Source organism: Neodiprion pinetum, chromosome 4 (genome assembly GCF_021155775.2).
Source record: "Neodiprion pinetum isolate iyNeoPine1 chromosome 4, iyNeoPine1.2, whole genome shotgun sequence".
In the NCBI taxonomy this organism is placed as follows: Eukaryota; Metazoa; Arthropoda; class Insecta; order Hymenoptera; family Diprionidae; genus Neodiprion; species Neodiprion pinetum.
The window spans coordinates 8,942,635-8,961,420 of NC_060235.2; the positions used below are offsets into that span (position 1 = coordinate 8,942,635).

Consider the following 18,786-nt stretch of genomic DNA (forward strand, 5'->3'; position numbering starts at 1 on the left):
TCTGTGGTGATTAATTGTTGTAACGTTGAATCTGCGCGGGGAAAAGATGAGCGGGTCTTTTGAGTATCTTCGGAGTTGTAGCGATAATGTTACGGGATTCGTGTTCTGAACAATACACTTAATTTTTGAATTATTGAATAATTCTAATATCAATGCGAGGTACAAAAAATGAATTATGGAAATTAGGTGTCACGCAATGTGCATGTTGACGTTACTGTTATGTATTAATAAATGAATAATACTCGATTTAATGACCGTTGTGTGTTACGTACTCAACACGATATGGCGTTACCGAGCAGGGTAGTGTTCGCAAGAAAAATAATTCCCTAATAATATAGGAATTTCTTTGAACAGTTCGTACAAAATTACTTAAAGACTTTGCTCTCGAAGAAAGGGGCGTGTTGTAGGAGTTCTAGGCACACCATGTCGTGTTCGTGAATTGACTGACAGTACTGAAAATTCCCTAGGACAGAGTCAGAGCTATTCACGAACTTGTAAGCGCAAAAGAGATGAAAGATAGCTAGTACTGTCAGTCAATTTTCGAACACGGCCTTAGAAACGCTGGCTTAAAAAACCAATTATATGGAGTTCAATTGTAACGAAATAGGAGTACCCAGACCTGTGTAGAAGACCGTGGCGCGGGCTTACATAGGCGCGAACACGCGATGAGCGGTAACCAATCAGAATGCTTGAAATCTAGTGAACACTATATTTCCAGCATTTTGATTGGTTACCGCTTGACTGCATTCCGTGACAAAGTGCACATGTAAACTCGCCCTTATGAAGTACATGCCTGAGGGAAAAGTGTGGGAAGTCACGGTGTCATATTAGAAATCTGCATGCTGAAGGCTGAAGAGTGTTCAACATGGCGCTGACTTGGAATCCACAAAAGAAGCACAGTGATCTCGAGAGGTAGGTTTTCCAGCCATCTGGATATTCTGATGTTTCAATATCAGTTTTATTCCATAACTGCATTTGCGTGTTTATTTCTCCTCTTCCCACCATGTCAAACCGAAAACATTTTACTAAACTCGATTTTTAACTTACCATCTGTCTCATAACCTTTCACCCGTTGTTATGGTAACATACGATGAATACATTCCAAAGCTAAGTTATTCAGAGGGTTTAATAAGTCGTTTCGTATGTGTAAAATTTTGAGAAAATTCTACAACTATGGTTGGAAAATTCTTCTTTAACAGAAATAATAAAAGAACTCACAAACTTTTAATATACATGATATAATACCATTCTCGTTTCTTTCCTCCAATATCCCCGTATAAAACAATACCATATACTTCAGTTTTAGTCAAAGTAGAAAAGCCATATGAACTTATCTTCTAAATTTCGGCTCTATGAAGAAACTTATTTTTGCCAAATGACTCATGTACTATTATTAAGGAAAGGGCAGCGTGCTCACGAAATGAGCACATCGTACCCTACAATTTTCTTCTCTCTAAAGTAACCAACTTTGGGAAACGATAGTGTCCACAATCGTATATGTGAGGTCACTGAACGATATTAGAAAATTTGACTAAACTACAGTACACTTACAATAGATTTCTATTGCCTCACCTTCAAGGTATGGTATGTTACTGATATCTAAATACCATTCGTCATTATTTTCACGTCAATTTCTCAATTACGAGATACACAGTAATGTAGATAATACATTTTTTCAAAATTTTAAACGATTTCATTGCTGTAGAGAACAATAAAAATTAAAATACGGGTTGCTTACTTCATCTGATACTCCAATATCCCCGTAACAACTGCTGACATTTTGCAACCTCAGCTCATGAGAAATAGTTTAGTTATTTCTCAAACTAAAATTATTCCCTCGCCTGAAATCTAATTTTTATTCTAGGTGGGTATGTATTTACCCAGTTTACATAAACAGTAAGAAAACATTGGCTCAAGGTCGCAAACTAGCAAAGGACAAATGTGTTGAAAATCCGACCCATCAGGAGATTCGTGATGTTCTGTCAGCTGCAGGACTCAGAGTAGGAGTAGAAAATAAACTACATCCAAGAGAGCGAAGCAAGGAATTATTGTTTCGAGGTCGTATAAGAGTTCACCTTAAGAATGATGATGGTACACCAGTTCAACCAAATTTTCCTACAAGAGATTCTGTTCTTCTACATTTGGGCACAACTATTCCTAAGCTGAAGATTCGTCAGACCAGGCAAGCATCAGGTGATCAGTCATCCCAGCAGTCCTCATCTTCTACAAAAAAAGGAAAAGGAAAGGGGCGTAGATAAATTTTCATTTTGATACATTACTGCTTCTTTTTTTTTTTTTTTCTATCGTGTATAACGTTTATGAATGCAAAGTGGTACCAAAATTCAAACGATTTACATATGAGGACGCGAAAACGCTCAATATCGCAGAGACAATAGAAAATGGGAGAGGAGTACATTATTATCGTTTGAATGCAGGCCTATTGATTGTTATATTATAATTATTAAAATGAAATCGACCATGCAAGATTATATAGTTGTAGATATATGTGTATACTGAATTTTAGATTGATAATATGTAAATACAAATAATCTACTTGGTTAAATCGTCAAGCAAGATAGAATAAAAATGAGGCTGAACCTAGCAGCAAAATATGTTAAACTTCTTAATTCTTTTAAAAATTATAACGCCATTCAGTGTTATTCTTTAAATTCTGTAAAAAATATTGACTTCTCATAACATTTAAAACAATTTTAGTTGTAGGCCTCTACTGCCTTATTTGAATCAACGCTAGTACATACTACTGATAATAATGGCATACATCCTCCTAGGTTCAGTTTTCAGAAATGATAACATTTTTTTCTGTATTCGTGTGGCATTTCAAGTAAACTGAGTCATCTTTCTTCCCTGATATTTCCAATTTTCCATGAAACTAAACACGCCGCTATATTCTGAACTGAAATTTGTATACAGATCAGGTAGCCCAGGACGCTTATGGGGTCTGCTAAGTAATTTCGGGTAGTTCAATACATTTTGACTCCCTCAAACGAAATTCACCAGATAATTTTTCAAAGTAACGGTGATTAACTGCTGTAGAAAAACAAGTCATCAAATATGTATGGAAAAATTACAAAGTTAACGCAAACGTAAGAACAGTACACCGTGCATCATAGATACAAGGTAGGTCTTTTTATGCTGGGTGTATAATAAAACCTATCTCCATGGTGCACACCATACTTTACGTAATAAAAGTATGCATTTACAAGTTTCTTCGAGCTTGTGTTTTAGAACTGACTGCACATGTGCGGTGCATAAATTTGAGCATTTTTAATAGTCACACAATGTTAAGCTACTCTTTTTTGTATTGCTGCGTCCGCTACTATAAACAAGAACTAAACGCATGCATGAAAAAACGTATAAAACATGCTTGTATTACATGAAACAGTTTTTGTAGAGTGTTCTTCTCTTGCAAGTATATTTTGCTGAGTTTGCCGTTATCGTATGAAATGCTTCGTCTGTAATAAACTGTCATTTAACTACGCTATAACAGCATTTTACACCTGGTTGAAGTTTTTTCTTCAAGTCGATAATATTCTTCTACCAACTTATTAATTTAAATACTTACTGCGATTTTTGAAAAAATGATACTCCGTTGGAATCGATTGGGACCAGATAGAAAGACAAAAATATTACTAAAAAAATGATTACCAAGTTGTATTCCAGAATACTACAGAATGTTATATTAAAGTAGAACTTGGTTCCATTTTTTCAGCGAAATAAATTGTACTCGAAGACATGAAAACTCTGATATAAAGATTGTTTTATGCACTTCTTGATATTAAATAGATTCCAAATATGTTTACCTCTAAGACAAAAAAAAATACAGAATTTTTATATTATAGTTTCAAACTATATTTTCTGACGATGGCTGGCTGGGCCTAGCCGAAACGTCGCAAAAAGAACCTCAACGGTTTTTCTCCTGTCAAAATTGACTTTTCCCAACGAATTCCTTACTCATATAATGCTTACGTGAATCACAATGGAAATATCCGTTAGTCGAGAGTAGATATGTGATTTGTCTGCGCCCAGCTCTGTATTGAATTTTGCCTTTTAACAGTCAAGAATAAGACTTATGCGAAAAAATGTTGAGTCTTCCGTAAAAGATGTTTACAAATTTTCAAATATTTTATAAGTTTAAAGTGAGTTTATTCTAATAAAATTACGAAAAACAAACGTTTCTTTTACTAACTTTCACTGAAGTTACCATCATAATGGTTCTTCACAGTTTTCGCTACAACTAACAAATTTTAAAATATTTGGAGAGACAAAAACGTCTTCGTCCATAGCACTGATATATATATATATATATATATATATACATCGTCCGTAGCTTTCCCTTTTGGTCCTTTTCCCCTCTGAATTTAGTACTGTTCAATGTACTCCATGCCAAAATTTTACAAAAAATTATTCACCCGTAGTACATATATATTGATGGTATTTAAAATGAATCCTTTTACTAAATTTATTCTCTTTCCGAACCATTGATTTGGCTGAAAAATATGAGGTTTCGTGATTCTAACCCAATTGTACGATACGCTTCCAATAAATTTGAATTTTTTTTACGTTTCCAGCAAAACATATAATACATGGATTCGGGTGTTAATTATATGATGATATCCATATTTGGCTATGCGAAATAATATTTATAACCCTTCAACACAATCTTTTGTGTGGAAACCTCTTACTTGGGTGCCGAAATCTAATGCTTGCATACACGGTCATATAGGTAGAATGGGGCTGTTGTGCATTTTTTAGCGTTTGAGATACGTGGACTCTGATAATTCCAGATATATATGACATTGCGTCGAAATTGAGTACAGCCAGTGCTACAGTCCCCATTAGATAGGAATGGATTAGAATGCGATAGAAATATAATGTTTGAATATTGATATCCTTACTAGCATGCTACAAAAAATGATATAATGTCACAGAGTTAGGTAACATCGTAATGTACTTTGAAGATATCCAATTTCTATAAGCATATTCTTTCTACTGCAGTTAATATAGTTTTTAATTTATTGCGAAAACTACTAAAGATACAAAATTCAGAGTAAATATAATGATATGTTATTCTACTTAAAATACGTCATTATTGTAGATCTTCATCTTAAATGAAATTACACATACGAATCAACGAGATGCGTGGATTATTTACAATTAAGTATGCATAACAAAAATAATATTCTACGTACATAACCTATATAACATCATAAAATCTATATTGAAGAAGTCTGCTCCGGAAAGTACATTTTACTTCTTTGAATCCGTTTTTCTTACGCAGCGCCATATGGATCGTCCGGATGTCCATAACGCGAGTCAACTTGATCTGCAGCTGTAGAGCGGCTTTCTTTTGTTTTAAATCTGTTCAGTCTCCGTTTTAGTTTATACTTTGAGGAACCAACAGTTTGATCTTTGATTTCTTCTGGATCCTCTGCATCTCCTTTAACATCTTTATCGACTTGTCCATTCCTACCAAGGTGTTGCCTATCCTCGCGATTTAAGCCTACTGGATTTGCCTCTCCCGTAACTTCTTCGTCCGGCATTCCATTTTTATCTTGACTATTCTCCTGTCCAGCGGCCGAATCCCCTAGATGGGGGTTACTTTCTCCAAGTAGCGACGTTTGACAATTCGAATAAGGAGATAGACCCACGATGTTGTTTTCTCGGGACTGAGAGTTTCGATCTCCATCTATAGACTTATAGTGGTACGACTGCATGCCCAGCATTTGCGATCCCCTTGGAAACTGGGCCCCATAAGGTGTACGAATAAAGTAGGCGTATGGATTCATGCCCAGCATTAATGGATGCATATTATATGACTCATACATTCTTCCTGACGAGACTCCCCCGATCTCGTCCTGATTCGGTGAACCAACCTGATGGAAAGTAGTTGATGACATTTTGTTAAACGCAAATAGTAATAAAATTCATTTCTATTACAGTATACATATAATTTCATATAAATATGTGACAGTAATCGGTAAGCATTTCAACAAACAAATATGAAGAATTATTTAACTTTTGATAATACGTGTTGCAATCATGGTTATTAACTGTACGAAGGAATTCAACATTAAATTAATTTATCGAGAATACTTATTTCCTTACAAAATTTGCTTGTCCCGATTCATTGTCAGTCATCGAAGTAATTGCAGGGTTCGGTTGTCCCAAGAAGCTTTGCATTTCAGTGCCATCCCGTAATCCCGTACAACTTTCGTCTATGGTCATCATATTGTGCGGCTGATACCAGTTAGCCATTGCTGCCACCATGTAAGGATCTGTTTCCAAAAATTGATATGGCGCCCCAACTACAGCGGAATTCATGTTCGACTGGTCTCCACTGATCTCTGCCTGATCGCCGCTTGTAGCCTCACTTGCGCCAACATTTTCCTGCCTAGATGAGGAATCAGAATCCCCCGTTGATTCTGCCTCCGGGTTTCTCGACCCCAGGAGCGAAGCTAACCCGTTCCCCATGAAATATCTTGCGATTAAATCGCCATTACCTGTTAATCATATATACAATAATTATAGATCTTTTTTGCGAAGTTTTGATTTTGGAAATATCGCTTCAATAATAGTGATAAGCATAACAATCCAGCTTATCAAAATTAAACAATTAACACCTCGAGTCCTCAACCGTCGCAGCGGAGATACAGCACACCGAGCGGGTCGATCTGCTTCAGCATTAGCGAGATCGCAGGATACTATGTCTACTCCAAGTTCCTGAGCTTGCCTTCTCATTCGGTGAATGCATTCGGCACCTAATAAATAATTTGTTTGACGTAATCGTTGTATTAGTTATTATTATTTCAATGGAAAAAATTGATCTTCACCCACAAATCAAACAGTACCACAGTTTACCAATAGACAATACGTCGCATACTACCATACATTATATACTGCCAATAATTTGCAAAAAATACCTTGATCATTGTCATCGGCAACGTGGCACTGACAAATGTTGTGTTGAAATGTTGCTATTCCACCGCAGCTCTCGCACAAATTGATGCAAGTTTGCGCCCCATCGGCTGCAAGGACATTTGCTCTGCCTAAAATTCAACAGAGCAACGTGTGAAAAATAAGTTCTATCAAGAACTCCCAGACACAGAACATTGAAAAGGTTTATTTTTCCGTCAAAACACCGTCTTTTTCATTTATTTTCATCTGAATACATTCTTAAAAAATTTAATAGACTAGAATTTCATTATTCGTTTTGAGTTGAATAGCAGCTGGAGTTATACCTTGGCAACTGCTGCAATACCACACCTTATTACTTTGACAGTTTCTATAAAACGACTGTTCAGTTAATCGGTTGGTTATTCTCTAAATTTCAATCAGTAAAAATTCACTGATTCCCAATTATAAGTATACCTCTAGGCAAAACTAGTGCATATACACTAACGATTCAGTGACTTTTCACTGATATTTCACTGATTTTCAATGTATATACATTGATTTTCTCCACTGGTATAAACTGATTCATATTTAGAGAGCAGCTAGAAATTTAAGTTACTGCAGGTAAATTATATTGTGTTGTTTTACATTAATACATACCGATGCTTTGGAACACAGTTAGTCCTAGCAATATCAAAGAACTTCGCGTTAGGATCATTCTTACGCTTGCCGTCTTATGAACTAATTCGGACAACTTGCGCCGCAGTATCTGACTCCTTTAAATCGAATGGTCAGAGCCTCAGCCTCACTTATAGTATTTTCGCTTTGGAATTTGCTGACTTATACTTACGATTTATTCAATGCATTGCTACACTTTGTATTCGGCACTCTGTATGTCGCAATCCCATTATTATTTTTAAAGATATGTACACAAAATACGAAATCTTATGCAAACATACGTATGATGAGTTATATTATTTGAATGAATATCAACTGCATTTTCATCAGATTTAAAAACAACGTATACGAGTATAGTTATAAAAACTGCTATAATTCATTTCATTGATACGTCGTATATAGTCAGGCAAAAGGTAGATTACGTCAGGTTATTTTGCCAACCATCCGAGGCGTAAATATAACGAGAATGTCATACGCGGTCTCGCTGATTCTTTTGCATCACCCGTTATATATCGTAACCAAGTATGGACCAAATGTTCAAAGCGTTGTTAAAATTTGGAGTCATAATTACGCGGCTGTGCAATATGTTTAAATTGATTTACTTATCCCGCGATCTTCTTTCATCATCTTTCTAGCGTTTACTGGTACGATTTAGAAGTCTAATAATTTTTAAATCCAGTCGAGATCAGATACTGATTATTCTAACTATACAAGAAATACATGGGCCATATATTTACAAACGGTAGAATCTTCAATTTGAAATCAATTGCTGACACAGTCTTATCGTGATACATAGCTCATAAAATCATGTGCATATCAGTAAAATGTATATATAGACGAGAACGGGTTTGAAATTTAATAAATGCCTTACCGCAGCCCAGTGCAAGTATAATGAATATTGTATAACGAAATATTATATAATAATGAAACATAATAATGAATCATTGTAGAGTGAAATAAAATAATAAATTATATGCTGACGCATGATCCCCGTTGACCAATCGACCTCAAGCTTTAAACACGACTTATGTATTAAGATATATGTCATATTATGCCTGGTACAAGCATTTCACCGAGGCGTCTCGAGTGTGCATTTGTCGTGCGGCGGGAAAGGTGCAGGTCGCAATTTCCATCTGAAACAAAGAACCCAAAAAAATTTTTACTTCTCAATAGTATAGCTTCTAGTTAAACCAAGAAAATTCAACAAAGAGTGAAAAATTCAACAATTTTTCGCAAATTAAAAAAAAAATTCACTTTAGATTGTTTAAAGAGTGGGTTAATCTTAACTTTCTTAAGATTTTTTAGGTTCAACTAGAAGAGAATTTAATCCCGAGTACAATGCAATTTGTCTCGTTTCGATAGGACGTTTAGTTTTTTCCCTATCTTTCCCGCCAATTAGGAAAACTCGTAAAAATGAAAAACCGAGAAATCGTGCGTCAAAGTTTTCGTATATAAAAAATCGTAATTTTCTTAAACTTACCGCATTAATATGCTAATCAGCGATTCCTGGTCCGTAGAGTTGCCCTTCAGACTCTTCAAAAAACTGGTTTTCGCTCTGTTGTTCGAGTCTGCGGACTGTTCTGGCCTCTTTACTTGAATATGAATCGCGCCTGTTTTGTCGGGTGACGCGCTCCTCGTCGGCTCCCTTGGCGAAATTGTTGCATTGCTGTCCAATTTTCAAATCCAGTAACTGCATGGTTTTCAATGCTGCACTGTAGCCTTCATTGAACATTCCTCCAGCGATGTAAGCAGCAATCTCGAAGATTTTAATGCCTGAGTGAAGGTGTTTAGGTGTGATGCGCCACACAGTGGAATTGAACGTCTCGTTCGCATTTTGTGTGTGTCCACCCAAACACCTCGTTAGCAGCTCGTCCTTAGATTATTCCTCGTACACCGGACGAATGTACTTCTCGACATGTTCGTCAATTAGACGCGGTGGATGTTTAAAAGCAACCAGGGTGTTTGTCGCTTCAGCTTTGCGCCACTCACACCAGCTTTCAGCGCCTTCCGGGCAATTGTCGTGGCGAGGTAATTCATCTGTAGAGCAATAATGATCAAGTGTCGCCATTATTGCATTTCTCATACCTTCTACAGAATTCAAGTTTCTTCGAATCGCCAGACCGTAATAAATTGTTAATTTTTTTATTAAAGTCTCGGTGAGACGCTTTTTTCCACCGAGCTTCTTTTGTTTTCTCATGTTGCGTAGACGAGTACCCATGCGCTTTTGTACATGTCCCACGCACTCGCTTTTGGTCACTGTGCACTTGTCACCGTATGGATCACTGTTCAGGATGCCAAGAAATGTTTTGGAGTCACCGTCGCCAATGCAATTACTACACATTACTCCAAATTTCTCGATGGACCTTGAGAACATTTCCAATATCGAATCAACTTCCATTTTCCCGGCCGAACCTGCGTGATTCGAAGAACAATTTTCTTCATGGTTTTCATACCAATTTTCAAACTCGTCGGCGTTCAATGTATTTTTCTTGATGGCACAGGTATGACAATGTCCGCTTTTAACGACGAGATCGATCACTTTGCCACTGTAGTACCCAATAAGTGTAGTTACACCGTACAATGAAGTATATTCCTTGTTCTCATTTCACGTTTCATGAACAAGGAATCCTTGTTCCTCAAGGAAGGACAATGAATACGGGTGTAAGTCTTGTCTCCTATAAATCTCATATTACGTAATACATCATTATTATGAAACAAACAAACCGACAATATCACCTGAAAAGCTAATTGTAAAAACAAATTTTGACATGACTGGACGGTGGTTCACACATCTTCATTTCGCAATGGGTCGTTCATCGAATTGGTAAACAACACGCAACGTATATGAGCATCACCGCAGTCGTTGGGGTAGGCTCTCTGCGAAGCGCGCCGGATCAGGAAAGTAGGAGGCCGTACCTAGAATGTGATTCAACCAAAACAGTGGTCGCGACGCGGTGCATGTAGTATACGTGTAGGCCGTTTGCGAAATAATCATCGTAGGCGAAACCGCGCCGCGGTAGCAACGGTGGTCGCTGGAGCCCTGTTTCTATTAGGAAAGTAGGAATCGCTGTAGATATTCTCTTTACCACCTATACAGAATTTACCACCACGTTGATACATTGTTTGTATTCCGCCTCGGCGCCTATACGTGTAACGGAAATAATTTACGTGTGTAATATCCATATAAAGAGACCTTTAAGCCAGAATAATTCAGCTTTAGATTTGAAAAAAATGCGAATCGTTCATGTTTGGTCGGTAATTCAGTGTAATAGTAAGGTATGAGAGTAAAAAAAAACTGGAGGCGCCGGGCATCGATCCCGGTACCTCTCGCATGCTAAGCGAGCGCTCTACCATCTGAGCTACGCCCCCTGATACTGGTTAACTGTAAATTACATATCTGATCAAATAAAAATTTCTTACCTTGGTTAAGCAATCTAGTAAATCTTATCAGGATAATATGAAAGCGAAAAAGACTTCGGGATGTTCCTATAAGTATTTTTTGCACAAGGCGAACGCAGTAACTAATGATATTCTGTATTACCTACCACATAAGGACGAGAATTATGCTTATTTACGCGGATACAGGTGGAGAGTTTTTTTTTACGATTCGCGAATAATTTACAGTTGAATCACTGAGACTGCAAAACAGCTATATGACGCACAATTATTTTTATAACGATTTAACACGGGATCGATAGTGCACTTCGCAATGAAACAATTACTTTCATTTCTAGTTAAAAAGTTGAAGTAAATTTCAATACTGATACCTATTATTTGTCAGTACTGTCAAGTCCTTCAGTAGCCGTGATCGTCTAGTGGTTAGGACCCTACGTTGTGGCCGTAGTAACCCAGGTTCGAATCCTGGTCACGGCAATGTTGATAACATTGTCACGGTGAAGGTGTTTCTTTTTTATTTTTATTTTTTCATCAATCAATATTTATTTTTATTCGTCTAACATTCAAATGTTGTTACTGTAATGTTATAGGCTGTAAAGATTTCAGTTAGTCGTTGAATTTGTGTTGAAGTATTACACGCGGTGACGCGTACGTAATACAACGGCACATTGAAAAAATTTATGAAGACTGCTGAAATATATAACAATAAAACCTGAAAGTTTCGTTTCAATCGGATATTTCTTTCCTTCCCAAAAAAATCCTTGAAAAAATCGATTTTGTGAAGCCTCTAAAGCAGGCTCCCCCCTCAAGGAAGGACTATGAATACGGGTGTTAGTTAGGTATCGGATGCGGGATAATCGGAGGAAAATTCGTGTACAGGATAGGATTTCTAATGGAGATTTTTTTTTTACAAGAAAATTACAAATTTTAAATTGTATGAACATAGCATAAACAAGATAAAAATAGATATTATGGAGAATTGGTCCAATGCAATATCTTTTACAGACGAGAATGGTTCGATAATGACAAAAAAAAAAAATAGGTGTCACAGGTATAAAATAAAAGTGGCTGACAGCCTCCGACGTTATTCTGGTTGAATTCCAATTCACGCAAGACGGTATATTTAGTAAGATGGGATGTAGGTATAAAACCCGTAGACTTACACTCGGATAAATTGCTGTTGATACATTCAGCTAATAAGATGGTGCAAGATGCGTAGATCAACCTACAAAATGTCCTTCAAATTAATTGGAGCGGATGACGAATAAAAATAGAAAAAAGGTCGGTTATGTTTGAATGGCTATAGATCAACAAGGAAGCGAACTTGAAGTTGACATGCAGTATACAGTACTTCATGTTTACGAATGTCCTCTGAAATGTCAAGTATAAGGCAATTCGACTGGACAACCCGTCGTCACCTTATGGAAAAAAATGTGATCACTGGAAAGTGAAGTAAAAAGTTTTTGATGTTTTTCAGATAAATAATTGTTTATGTGAACGCGTTCATGTGCCGAATGAACATCGCTATCTCATACTTGAGTACTTGACGCCAACTGATTATTAGCCTACTTGCAAATTATTGGCCTTTTTGTCTTGACAAAATAATAATAATAGTTGACGTCGGGTGTTGCCTTTACCATGACATTTCAAAGGACATTCGCGCACTCTTACTCATTGTCAGTGTACAGTCGACAATAGACTCATAATATGCGAATTCCCAGTTGACTTGAAATAGTTGACTGAGAATTTCTGTCGATATTAAGTCAACTAACAGCCAATAGTGTGCTACCTAGTCCAGGAAATATAGGGACATGAGCGTTATTTTCTCAGGGCAAGCTGATTCTTTTGGTATGGGTAGTAAAAATGGCGTACATGAACATATATCATCCCGCACTTTGAAATCGCGTGGGAACATTGTTTAAAAGTCGATCAAAATTATGATTTCAACGTTTCTCGCGTATATTTTTTTTCCTTTCAATTGTGCAGAAAAAAGTTCAGTCATTTGTTTTCGTCTTTGAAAGATCTAAAAAACTAGACGTCGCGAGGCAAAAAACTACTAATTACGTCGTTTTAAATACATAATAATAAAGTGAGTATTTATTAAAATATCGTCTTCGCGTCACATTTAACCATTCGTCGCCACTGGCAAATAATTCGTATAACGGAAGCTGGAATCCTTAAATTGAATAGTTCGGGACTTATGGACTTATAAATAAATTAGCTAAACATCGGCCTGTACATTTTTGAGAGTTATCCGACGTCACGCTGATATTTTTAACGGTATATTTCACAGTAACATATCGGAATTCATAATTATTGTCGAAAAAAAAAAAATAATAATAATTCAATTTTCAACGAAGGGACTTTTTTTTTAAAGCCCTTCGTTGCAAAATTAAACTGACCGTTTATTCGACTGATGTTCTTGTAACATTTGATTACGGATATAATTTGAAAAAAGGTTTGCTGGGATTCATTGTAGTTTGCTTCGCCGTAGCTGAGAACTACAAATAAATTTGTGACTGAAAATTTTTGTGTATCAAATAAAAAAAAAAAATGTATTTATTTATCGCAAATAGTTCCCGAGAAAAGTGCGACTAAAGTCGCGCCTTTCAATTGAACGCCTGCATAAAAATGTACGATGAAAATATCTCCGTATTCCGGTCGTGATCGTAATTTTTTTCCCGCTACTCGCTTAAATTGCCCACCAACAGGCCGTCAACTTTGACGGCCTATATAACTCCGTTGTTTTCCAACGAATCTCAACAAACCTTTTTTCAAGATAAAGCTTTTCTCATGTTATTTTCATATCCGAATAGAAATATCCCGAATGGAAATTTCGAAGACGAAACTGTTCACACGTTTGTGAGCAGAATTCTAATACCTAACATATCTTTATCCCAACTGTGCCGTTACTACAAGGTTATCGGGATTCTGTATCACTGCATATACAAAACATAATCATTAGCACCATGCACACCTCCCCCCCCTCCCCCGTAGGGCAACAAAATCATAAATCCGATCCTGAGTGGATCACAGTAGCGGGATACGAATGACTGACACCTGCGCACTGATCTGTTCTTTGCATAAATTTCAACGCCTGTCCGTCAAACTCGGGAAATACGTATGTACGTACTTTCTGTTTCTACTCACGTGTGCGCATGTTATGCATGATCCAGTTGGTAATCAGATGGTTGAATGAATCATGTAAGCTCTTCACCGGTCGCGTTTTCGTTGCTTCCGAAAAGATTTAAGCAAAATGGTACTATTTGCCAAACTCGCATTTAATTTTACGTTCGACCAAATTTTACATTTGACATTATATTTGGTGAATTAACAAATTTCGAACTTTTTTTTGCCGATTTTGAAAACCATTTTAAAATAGAATATACACCGATCCTATCTTATTTTTCAAGTGCTGAAATCGAACGAAGTTGCAGTTAGCAACGTTATCGTAACGAAACACTGGGGAAAAAATCACTATTTTCTTAATTTTACAATGATTTTGAAGAAACCAAGATTTTGAAATATGAGTGTGTTTTGTTTTATTATGGTGTATTGAATTTCAGACAATTTCAAAATCGCGAAATAACCGTTTTTCCTCAGCATGAATCACTACGATAACGTTACTAACTTCAATATGAGAACATCGATGCTTTCAGAACACACTGCGCACTTTCATCAACAGCACAACAAATTATTTCCGGTATTCTCTTTTAGTTGGAATGCGAAATGAATGCAGTGTCTTATCAAAAGCCGTTATGTATAGATTTGCTTTGGAGGTTATGTTACCCGCTTCACTAGTTCATTGCAGAGGTAGGTTTGTAACGTCGTTCGAAAGCGTAGATGTTAGTACTTGACGACCACAAAATCGGTACATATGCTAATTTAATATAGTTTTCAAGATCGGAAGAAAAACAAGAAATTAAATTGCGCACCTGATATTCATGACAATATTAAAACTTTCTCATGTGGACACACTTTGCGAACTGTCTGGTCTCCTGTTGCCGCTGTTCAAATAATGCAAATTTGCGAGACGATCTTGTTTCGCGCTCTTGTGTCCCGCATCTTGAAAATGATAATCAGTTTATTTTCTTGCTACAATTGTAAGCACTCGTAGGTATTACGCATATTTATAAAGGACCGCCGAATTGTACATCGCCATGTATTATCGCCGATTTTTGAGCAGGAAACCTCATTTTGCTATCTCTGCGTTCCTGGTAGGAGGATCTCTGTTTGATAGGTCGGGGCTGCAGCATGTCGATTAGAAGTTGACTACAACGCATCATACTGTCCTGGGAGTGGTGTCGACCAGTTAGCGGAATAACGTCAGACAGCTGTCGTCAAAATGATTTGGAATTACTTGGAAGAATTTTCATGATGATCTCCATCTGCACATTAACACAAGTTGATAGAATAAAAATTGCCAATAGTAATGTGTTACAATTGCAGTTAATTTCCGACATATACAAAAGTAGTCTACACAGTAGCTGTTTGAAACATTTGAAAATTCGTGGCTGATGAATGAAATTTATGTATAATTATAAGTGAAATCGAATATAAGTTAGAATCAGAGTGATTATACCTAAAATTGTCACGCGTTATAAGTATATTCAACGTGTATAATGCATTTCTGCGGTAATTTTATTACAGTGTGGTAGGAAAGTTGGAATTTCACGAGCGGGTGAGTAAATTTTTGGTACAAGCATGTGATAGTATACAGTAAATTGAAATGGCATTGTTCATATCGTACATTTTATTTTATTTTAATCTTTGACCATAAATCTTGAGCCATAACAACGAGGTGCACAGTCGCCGAATTTGACGCGCTTTGATACCAGGGCAACAGAAATGTCGAGGAAGTTACAGATAGTGGACGGGAGTATCCACGCAACCATTACTTGCACACTTGAATATACATATACCTATACATACATATATTTATATCAGAATCCTATCTTTGTAGGAATGCAACGGGTGATAATGCTTTACTGAGATTTCGTCAAACCCACCGCAAGGCTTTCAACTGTAGAAAGTACCGGCTGACGGTAAGAGTCAAGAATTTTAAAAGATTAAAATATCGGCGATAAATATATTTATGAATTACTTAAGTATCTGCAATAAATTATGTTAAATTGTCATATTTTCATCAATATAATTACCGCAATGTAAGATATTGAAAATCTATTCCACGTTTTAACCGCATATATCAACCGTGTTATTTTTTCTACTACAATTTTTTCTTAAAAAAAATTTATGAATATTGTTCGCTAACATTATACATTTACATTTACTTGTAACTCTGGGGAATACCGTCTTTGAACAGGAATATTCTAGTTGCGTTTCAGTAGTATATTATTAATATATATTATAGCAACGTTTATCGTAAAGTAACTAAAGGAAATCTAGATAGCGATAAACGATAGCAACGAACGTGTGGTTTTCTGGACAGGTTGAGCGTAGAGTAGACGGAGGTGGAGCTTATAGATGTAAAAATACCGATATTAAGATTCTCAGTAAAAATACCAAAAAAATACTGTAATTATACCGTAAACTGACGTAATTTTTTTTCATGTAATCTTGTGTTGCGAAATTACGGTCTCAATTTTTTTTCAACCGTTTTACGGTAAGAAATAGAGTAACCCCACCTATTTTAGATGTAAAAGCACCGGTCAAGTTTTTTTTCCGCAAATTAACGGTCACTAACAAATATTACCGGTCATTCACAAAATTACAACTACATAGAATTAGCGTGGCATCTTTTTTCACCTCCCATAATCATAAGTTTCGTTTTTTTTTTTTTTTTGTTTTTTTTCCTATAGAAAGCTATATAATATTCACAGCTGATTATCAATACATTGATAAATTTATTACAGTTTCGTTACAGAAATACATGCCTAAAAAGATTATTCTTAGATTTCTTCTTAGTTTTTCTTCGAATTTTGTAATCAACGAAAGGAAAAAAAGGTTCCTGAAAAACCAGACAAATAATTTAAAAATTCTCTTTCCACAAATTTTGGTAAGTCTATTGTTCTCACTTTTGTTTTAATTGGATTCTAACAATTCGTTTTCACTCTTTTGTAGATGACGACCCGAGGTTCATTTTGACTTTCTTCATCAAGATATGTATACTTCGTAACTGGCTGTTAAACAGTTTGGTGAATAACTGAACGTAAGTTCACGTGTCTTTCCATTTCTCTGTTCTCTCCTTTCTAAGCTTATGATTTCTTTTTCTCTGCTTTTCGGCTTTCAGATTAATCATTACTTTTCCATTACCTTGTATCAAATTTGTTTTTTTCTTTCATTAAATGTTTAGTATGAGGAGATAAACGTCGACACTGTCGTAGATAAAAAGCTACAGAACGTACTGGAAATCATGAATACCAAGTCGTGATCGAGTAAAGTATTAATTCGCGTGAACTTCTCGATGTGTTTCCGGAATTAAGTCAACTAAATATCATTTCATTTGAAGTTTATGTATTGTTCCTCGAAGTGGCATGTTTGCTGATACAAACAATTAGGTACTTGAAATAAAATAATGAATATAGCCAATAAAATATTTTCATCGATTGAATACCATACTTTGTTGGTCTAACCGAAACTTGTTTGCAATGCAAAAAATTTTTCTAACAACAAATTTAATTGCCTGTTGAAACCGTTGAACTTTCGACTCAACAAAACATGAATCAGAACAAGCCCATTTTTTTTTTTTTGACACAACAATTTTATAATTTTAAATCAAAATGTTTAATGTAAGTTCAATCAAATTTTTAGTCATCTCAATCACACATTTTCATGATACAAAATTCACATTATTGCAAAGAACTCACGCCGTATTATCTTTAATAAATTTATAGTCAGCATGATCATTCAAAGGCATATTTGAACTCTGTATTAAGTTGTCACAAGTATTTCGTCCAACAAAAGTGTCTCGTTGAATTAAGTAAGTATATTGTGTTCGCTACATTTGACTACATAGCATTTAGTTGAATCAAACGAATATCACTTGACTCAAGTAATCCTTTTCCTCCGTGTAATGCGACCATAGATGAGTCGGGAATTAAGTCCTATATGCAACACGGCAATGAAAGTGAAAAATGTCAGTTTTTCATCTTTTTAACTGTGACGCATCATTAGGAAGAACCTGGAAAAATTGCGAAAAATTACATGAAACCAGATGTTTATACTGTGAAAAAAGATGGCAGTACCTTCTTCACTCTTCAAAATACACCAGTAACCAGCGATCTGAATGTTCACAAATTTTTAGAAGGTGGAGTTTCATAGCGAAAAATCTGAAAAAATTTTCGATACGTGCACATATGTCTGCCGGATGTGTGATTTATTTTCCAAATTTTCGAAGCAGAAATAGCCGAGTTGTCGCGAAAAAACCGAAAACTACGTTTTATGCGATAACTTCGAGTAAAATGGAGTTAGAAGGCTAAAATTTGGTACAAGTCAGTAATTTACCAACCAAAAATAGTTGGTTGCCTGCAGAATCCACTTCAAGAGGGGAAAATTTTGGCATGCTTACCCGGCTATACCCTCTTCAGTAAATTAGCCCATTATTTTTACAAACAATTAACAAGAAGCAACTTCCAAAAGAATAATATATTCTAAAGTCTACGAAGTTTTGAAAATTGGTTGTTATATGTATATAGTTAGTCGTATTATATCAGTTAGTCGTATCGATCTCGAGCGCTCCGCGTTTCATTCTATCGCTTCTCATTTGAAGACAGGTGGTTCTAGATAAATAAACTTCATGGGCATTTTGAAGAGCATGAAATTTCCTATCGGATTCCTAGA

The 18,786-nt window shown here is 35.9% G+C and overlaps 2 protein-coding genes and 2 non-coding genes across 4 annotated transcripts; 2 read left to right on the forward strand and 2 right to left on the reverse strand.

Annotated features, from left to right (window-relative positions):
• The first annotated feature begins 772 nt into the window (after window positions 1-772).
• Window positions 773-6,295, forward strand: Srp19 (signal recognition particle 19). The gene is made up of 2 exons (XM_046621062.2): window positions 773-912; window positions 1,865-6,295. The coding sequence occupies exons 1-2, from the start codon at window positions 866-868 to the stop codon at window positions 2,256-2,258; spliced, it is 441 nt and encodes a 146-aa protein (XP_046477018.1). The 5' UTR covers window positions 773-865; the 3' UTR covers window positions 2,259-6,295.
• LOC124216494 (uncharacterized) lies at window positions 3,604-7,696 on the reverse strand. Its single transcript, XM_046621061.2, has 5 exons — window positions 7,573-7,696; window positions 6,942-7,067; window positions 6,642-6,779; window positions 6,127-6,521; window positions 3,604-5,894 (listed from the first exon to the last, which is right to left on the reverse strand). The coding sequence occupies exons 1-5, from the start codon at window positions 7,628-7,630 to the stop codon at window positions 5,292-5,294; spliced, it is 1,320 nt and encodes a 439-aa protein (XP_046477017.1). The 5' UTR covers window positions 7,631-7,696; the 3' UTR covers window positions 3,604-5,291.
• A 3,190-nt stretch (window positions 7,697-10,886) lies between these two features.
• Window positions 10,887-10,959, reverse strand: TRNAA-AGC (transfer RNA alanine (anticodon AGC)). Its single transcript has one exon. It is a non-coding gene; the product is annotated as a tRNA-Ala (tRNA).
• A 432-nt stretch (window positions 10,960-11,391) lies between these two features.
• TRNAH-GUG (transfer RNA histidin (anticodon GUG)) lies at window positions 11,392-11,463 on the forward strand. Its single transcript has one exon. It is a non-coding gene; the product is annotated as a tRNA-His (tRNA).
• Window positions 11,464-18,786: the final 7,323 nt, after the last annotated feature.